Source organism: Bos grunniens, chromosome 14 (assembly GCF_055505025.1).
Source record: "Bos grunniens cultivar Pamir isolate PY7600 chromosome 14, Bosgru_T2T1.0, whole genome shotgun sequence".
Taxonomy (NCBI): Eukaryota; Metazoa; Chordata; class Mammalia; order Artiodactyla; family Bovidae; genus Bos; species Bos grunniens.
The window spans coordinates 30,176,857-30,189,921 of NC_141178.1; the positions used below are offsets into that span (position 1 = coordinate 30,176,857).

Consider the following 13,065-nt stretch of genomic DNA (forward strand, 5'->3'; position numbering starts at 1 on the left):
CTGGACATAACAATTGAACAACAACAACAAGGTATAATTTGCTAGTCTAAGAAACAGAATAAACATCATACAACACCAAAAGGCAGAGGTTTTCATTAGAATCCTTGGGTTGAAGCCCAATTCTCCACCATTTATAGGCTCTATGACTTAACATAACATGATTAAATTCTTGGGCACAGTTCCATCTTTAGTAAAATAAATATAATAATATCAACTGAATGGGAACTAAGGTATAATTGAAATAATACATGTAAAGGGCTAAGATCAGTGCATAGTTGTTTTAATAAATGATAGACCTAGAATCTAAGCAAAGGATATCTGAACCCAAGGACTCTGTTTTTAATAAGCATTTACAAATATAAAAACAGTTACAAAGTTTTTAAGATGACTTGAGAATCAATCATTTTTAATTAATATTACCTCATTCTTGTTCTAGAGTGTGTAGAGAAGTGATCAAGTAATTTATTCACCAAGGACTGCTTATGAAATAAGTTTAATGGAATGTATACTTACTTTGGCAATATGGTCTTTCATTTCTCCAACTCCAGGTACCATTAGGAAGACATTCAATAGAAGCAGGACCTAATCCATGATAACCAGGATCACAGCTGAAAACTACTTTGGTTTTGTATTCGTAATGGGAACCATTCACAATTCTCCATCTTCCATGTTCCAAAGTAAAGGAATTGATACTTGGACATGTAACAACTATACAAAAACCAAGATAAATACTATTAAGTCAGTCATGTCTGTTTTACTTAATTATGTCTCATGTCTATTCCATTCTTAGTTCATCACTTCCTTACTTCCTTCACTCTTGTGCCATAAAAAGTCTTTAGTAATTTTTTTTTTCATGCTAATCTTTCCCTCAGCTCTATGGTATTATTGGAAGTTTCTTGAACATGTCATGCTATTTCACAGTTGAAAGTATTTGTACACATTGTTCCATTTACCTAGAATCTCTATTACTGACTATATATTTTGAGAAAATCTGTTTTATGAGAATCATCTTTTTATGCAAGACTTGTGATATTGAGGTGGAAATTGTTAGGCAGTCAGTGTAGGGTCAGAGGCTCTGTTCTTTTCTAATTTCAATTTTAATTCTCTCATATGAATGTTTTGCTTCACTAGCCTAAAGCCATAGTTGCTCCAGTTTCCAGGCATTCAGAGGAATGTCTACCTAGTCTGGAGGGTCATAAAACATGCAGACTCAGGACAAGACCAATATTAATTGATGTCCAGTTCATCAAGAAGAAAAACTCCAGGTGGACCATTAACTCTTAAACATACATTTGGTCCATAAATAATTGTCTGAGGTCCTCAGAAAGAGTCAATGGATGCATCATAGTGTCTGGAGACACTGAGAAAATGGGGGACCCAAAAAAGCCATAAAAATGACAAACTGGACATGGCAACATTTAAACTGATTGGTCAGAAATTACACACATCTGGCCTTGAGCCAACCAAAACTGAACAGATTAATTCTAATGAAGATACAAACTGCTGTTATTCACACCTTTTGGGGGCTCTTTACCCCCTCTCAGTGTCTATGCTAAGAACTTTATATTTCTGTCCTTTAAAATAAACTTTGCCTGCGTGAGTGTTTGAGTTTTCAGTATTCACTCTTTTGCTGAATGAACAGAACTCAGTTCCCAGTGTCAATATAAACTTCAGCTAATTCAAAAGTTGCTCATCATAAGTAAATGCATTACTAGACACTTACGTTAAGATTTCAAATAATTTAACAATCCCATTTTAAATGAAATCACAGCTAAGTCGAAATGTCAGTACTAAAAGAGAATAAATAAGTGTTTTATAGAGAAAAATTAAAAACCTTAAACACATTTCCAATCCTTTTGCTATCAAATATTTTATGTGAATTATTTTCAATAACCATTATATAATATTATTTTACCTATTACAGTATTAATGACAGCAATGAGAAATATTCTAAATGTAAGCTCTATGAAGAATTTTGACAATTATTAAAAAGTTTGGATCATCTCAACAGCATCATTTATGTTTATAAAAGCCAGAACTGAATGTATTAAATATAATTTAATTCATGCAAACTTAAACATTTTTTTCAAAAGGCCTATGTATTGAAAACATGCTGACTGATGGATGCCTTTCTACAAAGTAAATAAAAATTTTTATGTAAAATAAAATGTCACTTTATTCTCTTGACATATATATTCTAGAGCTTCTGAAAATGAGTAAAAAGTCCTTACACTATATTCTAGTTCTTTATAGCACAAGACAGCTTAATTTTATTTCTTAGACATCACTTCAGGGAAGAGCTCTACAATTTGGTACATAAAGTTTTAAATCATATAAGATACCAGTAGAAACACAAGTGATGAAATTTCCTTAACATACATACCAACACAACGAGGGGTCTTGTTATGATTGCTCCAAGTTCCATCTGATTGACATATGGCCGTGGTAAGTTCCTTAGATGACAATTTATATCCATCATTACAAAAATAGGTAACTCGAGTTCCTACCAAGTAGTCTGTTGTGAGTATTCCTCCATTTGTTGGAGCTTTAGGAATCCCACAGGAAATTGCTAAATTAAATACATACATAAAAGACCAAAGAAGCAGAAAAATAATTAGCTGTCTCATTAACTGTAAAGCACATAAAACTATTTGGAATTTTATTAATTCCTCTGAAACAATTTCAGAATATCTCCCCAAAAAGCTTCTCTGAGCTATAACATTTTCTGAATCATTTATTTCAAACTCTTGTTGAAAGTGCTTTTAAATTGGGGAATCCATACATTATTAATGCTTTCTTTCTTAGTTTCTTACTGAGTTTCTTGTCAGTGTGTGCATGATTATCAGCATGTTTATAGATTATATAAGAAGGCAAGGTAGGTAAATATAGATTTGTATTAGTGCTAACTCATGTCTGGGCCTATCAAACTGGCTCTATTCAATTTGACTAAAGAGTTTACAGGTGGTGATAACCAATACTCATGAGGATTTGGGGCAGGAGGAAAACAGAAGTTTTTACCTGGAGGCTGGATATTACCTTATCTTAGGTCCAAACTCTATGTGCTTAAGTACCATTCATGGAATATGACGTGTATGGATATGTCTAATAAATACAGAGCCAGGACTTACTGTTCTCAGTGTAGCTTGGATATTTCTGCATTTTGCTGATATGTCTTTGATGTCTTGATTTTTATTTACAATAAATCTAATTTACATGAACGTTAGTTTTACCATAAGGTGTTATTTACAGTATAGATTTGTATTTAAATAGTTTATTACATATAAGATATTTTCACATAAGTTAAAATGTCTATACAGAAGTCCCCTGAAGTCAGTTGCTTTCAATCGGTGCTCTACATGTCCACAATTGCATCTCCAAAAAGAAAAAAAAATAAACTTTCAAAGAATATATTTGGCAGACAAACCCTAAATGAGATTCTCTGTATCTTTTATATAATATTCAGTATAAAGATTCATACATCTATTTGCAGAAAGATTAATATATTTGAATATAGGTATAGACTTGAACCAACTGGAGTTATTTATGACATCTGGTCATAAAATTTCTCATTTCTGAAATAGCTCATTTTATTGTTTTTACATAAGACATTTTGGACTTGTAACTATATTTTTCTCATATGAAAAGAACAGAAAAATATGAGTTTCATTGGAATATTTATAAAAGTTGTATTCTATTTACCTGTCTCTCATTTCAACCTAAAATTATTTCTGCTTCTCTTATAAAGCCCTTCACTTAGGTGTTTAATTTTGATTAATCCATGCAAATTGACTACAAGGTAAAAAAAAAAAGTAATCTTAGCTAAACCTATAAAAAAATTCTCAAAATTAAATGGCAGACCCCCTACTGTTGAATAGTTTGATCTTTTGTAATTTGATAACTTATAAATTATAAACAGAAAAGTGATTTTGATTTAATAAATTATATAAGCAATCTCATATAATTATGTTATTATCCCAGCTATCTAATTATAGACCTCTAAAATAGTGTTCCAAACATAAATCATTCCCTGATGTCTATTAAAGCAATGTTAGTATTTCCACTTAGGACTTCTGGGAATTTCAATTTTTAACAAACCATACCCACTAAATCCCTGCTGAAGACTGTTAACTGCACATTGTTGGGATGGTGTAGGTTAAACTTATAGTAAAGTAACAGTGAAATTTAAATAGTATAGATTTCATATACATGGTTAGTATAAAATGACTATATTTCAGAACTGAAAAAAAAGACAACATACTAAAATGATAGAACAAATGTGCCTGTTCTTAAATGTTACAATTTAAGTTCTTAGCTAAAAATGAAAAACAAAGTTCAGAAGAATCTTCATCACTGAGTGATCGTCAGAGGCTTCTCTCCAAGAGCTCTCAAAAATCACAAATTAAAAGTAAAAACAGGAAATATAAAGTGACTGTTTCTACATAACCCTGTACTGTTGCAGCCTGGCGGAGCAGAGACCAGAACCTGCCACATGACTCGAGGGTGCGGCAAACTGCGCCCTCCTGATTGTCCTCCTAAGCATGTCCACCGGACATACTAGGGACAGGACCTGCTTTCTGCTCCGCTTCACTGCCTGCCCCTGCGGCCGTCCCCATGGACACAAAACAAGATGTCCCTGATTAACAGAAGAGCCTTAACTTTACTCCTTCTTTATGGTGTGCTGATCAAACTCCCCAGAATAGCTATTTCCTAATGATCTCATATGACTTCTACCAATAAAAGTGCGGGCTGAAAGGAGTCATTTTGTCTTCCCGCCACAGAGAGCGGGAGGGCCCCCTGACTCGCTGCATGCCAAGTTATCTGTCTGTCGTTTCATTAGGCGCTCACCCCGTTTCAAGTCTTTCTCACCCGCTGTGCTGGACACGGCACTGTACAACACTCAATTGTGTAGAGGGATGATAATGATTTAATTCAAGGGGTCAATAATGATCAGTCGATATACAGACAAATAAAACACCTAACTAAACCCAAATAGAGACAACAGAATACTTTTTCTATCTTTAACTATGTTCACATTGTCTAACCACAGCTCAAGTAAATATATGCAAGGACCTATAAGGAGACTGAAGAGACAAGAAGAATAAAAATGACTGAAGAACGCCAAACAAATTTGGAACAACAACATCAAAAAACTGTATTGTGTATATAGCTCTTTCCAATGATATTTAGCCATTTCATTTTAATTAGTTATATCCAAACACAGGTCACATACAATAAAATTTTTTTATAAAATAATTAATCTTTTAAATTTGTTGCAATGAAAGTCAAGGGTCAATTTTGGAAATGATTCTTCAAGTTATTAATATAAATATTGTATCACTCTGCTATGTAAAATGTCTTTTTTTAGCTATATTTTGATTTATCTTTTGTAATTATAGAAAAATTTCAAGTCAAGAACAGTAAAAAAGGCTCTATATATAAATGTCATATTATATACCAAAAAATCCATGAAATTATAATGCTAACATTACAAAACAATGTCAAAATTTCAGAAAGTTCAGTATAATTTTTTATTTTAACCAATAGTTAACTGTTTTCACTAAAGTTTTCTTAAAGATTAATTATATACATGAATAATTCTTGATAACATATTTAATTGTTCAAAGTTCAGAGCATTTAAATGTTTATTTTAAATCCATATGAAATACTAGAAATGTATAAATACATTTGCTATTCATTGGTCAAAGAAAAGCAGATGTTTTGACAGTTTATTAAATGTATCTATTCTACAAGAAGTCAGTGCCTTCAGTGTTGGTAACCCACTATCTAATAAGTAATTAATGTTTCTGCATCAATAAAACAAACAGTTTTTCAGTTCTCATTGTTTTCCATATATCTATGAAAGCTATATTTTCATGAATTAGAGATCACAATTTAACAAGTAAATCATTTCAGTTACCTGGTAATATCAAATCTTTATTCATTTCAACTTGCTGTTATTAAATTTTAAATTTTAATTGATTTGTTTTATATTTTATTTTTTATATAAATTGCCTTCAATAGGCAAATTAGAGGTAACACCCATTATTTATTAAAAGTGCTTTGCATTTTTAATGTAAGGGTTCACAGTTGTTATATATGTTTTCATATGCTGGATAAAATAAATCAAATATAAATTTAAATTTGATATTGCAAAATAATGTGATATGTTTTAAGACTGTCAAAGTCCAATGACATTACATCTTCCTGTGGAACTGTTAAACTTGTCTTTATGACTATACCTAGTAGAGACTCAACTACTTTTTAAAAACATTTTTGGACCTAGTCCAAAGCTCTAAAATATGCCATTTGTTGATTTGTCATTCTTTTGCATTGCAAGATCAATGCTCAGAGTGTGCTTTGATTTTTAACAAAATGAAAGTCATTTCTGTCAAGTTAGCTAAACAGTGAAGAAAAAATAATGTGGTCATTGGCTACATTTTCCATTTTCTTTTACATTTATTACACTGAGAACACATGTTTGCATACTTGAGAATGAATGTTTTCAGTGACCTTGGCCATCTTTTCCTCTCTTTTCTCTCGCAGATTCCACACTAACACAAAATCCAGCTCCAGGTCATTCATTTCTGACAGCTAAGTGACGGGATGGTAGATGTATGAGTAGAGTATGCATATAAGTGGAGAGAGTAAAGACATAAATCACATAACAACAAATGAAGCATTATAAAACAATGTGTCACATGCTCCTCAAATTTATCAGCCTGTGTTTTCAAGCCTTATTTTCCTTAGAGATGTCTATAACGTGCTTCTGAATGTTTATAATTTTAGAAGTTTCGGCAATCTAAATGAAAAAGCTAAATGAGGTTAATCTTTTATCAATGGGCCATTTTTGGTTAATATACTTCACCTTGACAAGCAGGGACCGGTGCATCCCATGCATGATACCCATAGGAAGACTTTCTGCACACAGCACTGCTTTTCCCGACAAGTCGGAATCCTCGATCACAGGCCCAGCGGACCACACTATTTAGCTGTCCTCCTGTTTGACTGATAATGTATCCATGAGGCGGGGATTCTGGTGTACTACAGTAGAAAGCTTTTTTAAAAGAAAATTAAAATCACTGTATAACTAATGAATCAGAAACTCTTTACAATCCAGTTATTAAAAATATAATAATACTAGTTCATAAAAACTGGTCAATTCAACTGCCATCTAGGTGAATTTTACTTCATATGGACATTATAGTATTTGCCATCCACTTGACAATCTATTGACACAACCTTTAGGATACATAACTATTTCTGGACTTTTTAAAATTCTTATCGTCACTGAAGATGTCTCCTAAGTTGAAATACATTATACTTTTGTAACACCCTGAAGGTTCAAAAGCCATACAAATAGTTCATTGACTTTTGGAATGGTATTATTTCCTGTCGTTTGAAAGGCCTATATGCCACAGTTTGGGTAGAAATATTTTAAAGCATGTATCTACATGTCACTTTGAAATTATCTCCAGACACCTATGTCATGTTAGGGCATGCATTTCATTTTGGTGGATGTCTAAAATAGACCCCTCCACATTTCATAATCTTCTTTCCCAGTTTATTAAAGAGTTTCCATGCTGTCAAGAGTGCTTACATATGGTGATAAAAAATGCCAATAAAATAAAACTTTTTTCATCTGCTGAAGTCTGAAATGTCAAAAGATAATGTCAACTGGCTTTTTTATATACATGTACTTTTGAGACTATTCAGCCTGGCAGGATCCATTTACCCTTTGAAACTTCAATGTATACATCTGAGAAAAAAATGAGACTTTAGGGGTAAATAGTAAGAAAGAGATGGACTTGGAATATATGTGTCATAACCTGTCATTTTCTAAAGGCAAAATATGTACTCAATATGTCAAGTCATTCTTAGGGCTAAAAATGATGTTTCCATTATATTTATGTCCAACTTTGTCATGAAGATCAACATAAATAAGTCTTTAATATAGTCTTTAATATGGTGAATCTAATGTTTATAATTGTTGGATTTAAATGGTTTCCTTTTAAGTTATTATCATCATTAAAAATACAACTTAATGTTCTGACTTTTTAAATAGTCTGGGCACAGCTTTAGTAAAAAGATGTATATAAAGTTCATACGATAGAAACTTTGATTCAAATGTGAAAATGTATTAAGAATGACTTGGGTACATATTTCAGTCTTTAAATATTTCTCCTTTGTATGCTTAATAATATTTCAAACAATGGATATTTATTATAGGATAAAAATTATAAATACGCTATCATGTAATGTCAGTAACAACTTACCTCTAATATGGAAAAGACACATTGTTGACAAACTATCATCTTATAATTTAAAAATCAAAGTAGACAAAAAATATTATATTTCTATATTTTATACTATATATGCAAATTTATATAAATGAGTAAAATTCAACAGTTTACCTTTAAAACTAGAATCAAATTTATTTAAATTTATGTCTACAATTGTGTCAGAATAATTTATAAAGTATTTAAGAAAGTAATTTTCAGTAGAGCTGATTTGCAATGATCCATGGCTTCAGAAGACATGATCTGAACACTAAATAAAGAGATGACTGATTGGTTCTGAAGTGTTTTGTTCCTGAGCACATACCCATGGCCTCTGACATGACTTAGGATGGTAATAAAGAAAAGGGATATAATCTTTGCATAATGCAAAACCATGTATACTTATTCAACAGGAAAATTTGGGTTCAGTATCAGTAGACTTCATGAACAGGAAGGCATATAGAAAAAGCTATTTCATCATGATATTAAGAAGAATTTTCAGCCCTCATCTTTTTCACTATTACTCAGTGAAAAGCAATGATGAAAAAACAATTTTTTAAAAACTAAAGGTTTTTAAGTGATCTATTTATCATTTTGTATTTTAATATTTAAAATATTTTAGCAAGTATCATAAATCAGTGGGCAATGATGAAAACAAAGGTTTTTACAAGTGTATGTTTATCTTTTGTTTAAACTTATTAAAGGAGTTATTTATATATTAAATAGATCAAATACACACAATTGAGCAACACTATTATTTTTTGAGTGTTCAAGGGAAACCTGTCTTGGGAAAATAAGCACTTAAAGTATCAACATTTATAATTAACTTAAGTCATAAATACTTTAAGTGCTTTTAATTATTTCAAATATCATGTGATAGACATAGTACTGTTTATCACTATAATAAGGAAACAGAGGGACAGAAATGTTATATAAATAACTCAAGAAACATCAATAGAGGAATTATGATTCAGATTTATACCTAACTGAATAGTATTTGTGTCTGTGCTCCTTAATCACAACCATACTGAGGATGCAGGTGAGATTTGCACTGAAGTTATAAGTATCACATACCTATATATCTTATCCGGAAGCCTTTTTTGTTATTGCCATGATCTGCTGACCACTGAAGGAATACTTCATGACCATTGCTTGTTATATTAAAGGCAGATGAATAATCCCCACTGAGTGAAACAAGCACTGGACTTTGAATATTTGGTCCTTCAGAAAGAAAATAATAGAATTTAGATATAACTGAGCAATTTCTGTTTAGTATTTCATATATTTAGAATGGTATTAAATATGGTGAAATTCATCCAGGACCGATTTACTTCATAAACAATAACTTAACATAATGTGTTTGTTTATACATTTTAATTCCATAGCTAAAGCAGCTACAATTCATAACAAAATGATCAAGCTAAGTGCAATTTTCATATGGTATATAGGTAAGTTTGATGTTGCTACTTCTAAAATTATCCTTAAGATAAAATAAAGTCATATAGGCAGTTGTTTGTATTGAAGGCCTGAATGTATACTTAGAGCATTTGAATTGAATTTGTGAATATCCAATAAATATAACCTATGGTTACCATCATACACCTGAAGAACATCAAATTCTTTTTCTGTCTGGAAGAATTCTACAAACATGCTGATGTTATATCCTTTTTCCACAGAAATGCTCCAGGCACACATTTGAAGATTTGGGTAACTGTCAGGATATCCAGGGCTCAATATGACTCCCGTGGAATCCAGGCGTAATTCATTGGCGGGACAGAGAACTGTCAGAAAAAATGAATCATTAGATAATGCTCATGTTTCAGACTTAAGTGAAAACTGCATTTTAAATACTGGATATTCTGTTTCTATGTTAAATAACAATAAAGGAAACAATACTTTGAACTATGTGTATAAAATGACAACTTGTATAGTAAGCTTGCAGTTCAAAAAATGAAGCAATGTCCCCAAATTGCATAATATTAATTTCCTTTTTATTACATGGGAGACACATTTTCTTTCTGGATTAATAAATATAAATATATAGATAATTAAAAGATAAGGCATTTACTTCCCTCTCTATCTTTATATTATTTCCCTATCTTTCTTCATCTTCTTATGTTCTTTTCCCTCTGTCTCTTATTTAAGTCCTATTCCTTCTTGACTTTTTCTTTTGTCCTCAAACTTTCATTCACTCAGGTATGTGAGAACAGACAGGAAGTTGCCCTACCTCAGAATATTCATTCCAGACAAAGCTACTTCTCTAATCTCAGGAATATGCTTAAACCACGAGAATTTAAAACAATTTTGGGGTCACCAGTTACCTTTCCAGACCAAAAAGGTAAGACAAAGCATAAGCTGTTCATTTCATAACAATATATCAACTGCATCTCCAAACTATAATACACCAGTAAATTATGACAACATATGATTGTTCTTCAATCAAGTTAATAACTTGAAATAACTTGAGTTAATAAAATCTGCCATAAATTAATATACAGATATTTGAATATTTACTATAGAATATACTATAGCTAATCTAAGAACTGTTTTCTTTCTTTTTTTATTGCTTCTATTTCTCTTATTCAATCTGAGATGTTTGCATCTTGGATGTGATTTCAAAATTAAAAAGTAACAATTCAACAAATAGTATTGGATCATTCTCAGTCTAAAAAGAGAAATCTGATGTTTGCTTTTTACAAAGTGAAAAATATGTAAAATAAACAAATGAACAAAGAAATTTTAAGGTTAGAAATGGAATGGAAAAAAATGAATCAAAGACAAAGATTAATGAATATATCTATGGCATATTGAAATAAAGGATATAGATAATTAAAAGATATGACAAGTAAGTTTTAAGAAAAGGGTTATGTTGTGTGTGCCCAGCTACTGATATTTAATATTTCTGAAATATTTAGCTAGGTGAGTGTTACTGAACATGTCAACCCCTCACTAAAAACCATTCAGCACCTTCAAAGCCTTCAAGGTTAGTCCCTGCATGCCTCTCCAGCTTTGTTTTCTGCTGTTCCTCCTCTGAAACAGAATGCTCCAAACATACTGAATAACCTATAATTTTCTCAATTCAGCATATCTGTTAGTGCTTCTGTTTCAAATGTCCTCTTCTTGTCTGATACACTTGAAATATTTGGGCACCTCAAAACCCAGACCAAGTCTCATCCTCTGTGAAATACTTCCTGAATTTCTCCTCCATTAGTCCAAGCAGAACTGCTTATTTCCTTCTTGGCGCCTCTTAATGTATGCTTCTATTATTGCAGTTAGTTAATTTTATGGCTATAATTTCTTTGCTTTTTAAACTTTCTTCTTAGGCTATTGTTATAGAAAAGCAAGTGTATGTCTTAATGGTCCCAATGTTTTCGACTGAACAAATATTCCATATTACATTTGAAAAACTGAGACAATTCAATATAACTTACTGTAAATACTAAAATTAACCTATTCTCATACTAACCAATATAAAGCAAGAATATACTGTTAAGCACTTTCTGTGTATTATATCACTGATTTGCCACCACAACTTTAAGAAGTGTATACAATTTTTCCCCTTTATACATGTTTTAGTTTCTAAGTCCTGTCTGACTCTGCAACCCCATGGACTCTAGCCCACCAAGATCTTCCATCCATGCAATTTTCCAGGCAAGAATACTGGAATGGGTTCCATTTCCTTCTCTACGGGAACTTCCCAACCCAGGAATCAAACCTATGCCTCATGCGTTGGCAGGTGGATTCTTTATTGTTGAGCCACCAGGGCAGCCTTAATCACTTATTATATTCCATTTATATTAAACCCTTTGAAGAACATCATATTTAGAAATGCTTTCCATGTTTTAAGTGTGATATAAAGAACTAAAGAGGATCCAGGGAGGAATAACAAAAGTGATGTAGCTTCTTTTATGAGAAGTGAAAAAGTAAAATAATTTAAAATAAATTAATAAAAACAGTATAGATTAGTTACAACAGATTCCAAACGAATGGCAATTGTTTAGCAGGACTGTGAATTAATTCAATTGAAGAAAAAAAAATTTTTTTTTTTTGCCATACTGTGTGGCAGGATCTCATTTCCCCAGATCAAACCTCTTCCCCGTGCACTGGGAACATGGAATCTTAGCCACTGGACCCAGGAAGTCCCTAAACAAATATTTAAAATCAGATTTTTTTTTGCCTAAGTGTTAGGTCAATTAATTAATATAGTAACTCTGTCTAAACTCATTCTGAGGGATAATTAACTTTAGCTAGTACCCATAGTGTTATTATGAAACAAACATAGATTGTCTCCTTTTTTGTATTCTCCACAGTAGATTAAATAGGAGGAGACACACTTACTACAGGAAATTCTGATTTTAGAAATAAGATATTGAAAGTCTTGAGATATGAGGGACTCAAATAACCAGGTTAACAAAATTGTTTTTTAATTAAAAATAATGCTGAATTTGGATCTAGATATAAATAAGAAGTATTTCTAAGAGCTCACAATTAAGTTATATATTGGGTCAAGGAAGAAATCTTGATATATAATTGCTTGTTCATTCAGGAATATAGATAATAGACTTCAGAATTAACAACCAACCCTAAGATGGCCTACAAAATCATTGATTAAGATCAAGGGAAATTCTTATACTGGTGCTGGTTATACCCCCAAACTCATCTTTTCTTTCTTAATGCTTTAAAAGCCCCTATCTTCTAAGGACTCCATAAAGGTAGAAAAATCAAACATTTCTTCCTACTGATAGCATGTTCGAAATAATAAACAGAATTTTAATTTTATCATTATAAG

The 13,065-nt window shown here is 31.5% G+C and overlaps 1 protein-coding gene across 3 annotated transcripts in view; it reads right to left on the reverse strand.

Moving 5' to 3' along the window:
- Positions 1-13,065, reverse strand: part of CSMD3 (CUB and Sushi multiple domains 3) — a 1,478,779-nt gene that overhangs the window by 92,181 nt on the left and 1,373,533 nt on the right. For all 3 annotated transcript variants that reach the window (XM_086335396.1, XM_086335395.1, XM_086335397.1), the window contains 5 exons: positions 9,869-10,057; positions 9,351-9,497; positions 6,866-7,054; positions 2,384-2,569; positions 514-708 (listed from right to left, as the gene is read on the reverse strand). In XM_086335396.1, the coding sequence (XP_086191522.1) occupies positions 514-708; positions 2,384-2,569; positions 6,866-7,054; positions 9,351-9,497; positions 9,869-10,057 (906 nt within the window). The remainder of the gene's footprint in view (positions 1-513; positions 709-2,383; positions 2,570-6,865; positions 7,055-9,350; positions 9,498-9,868; positions 10,058-13,065) is intronic.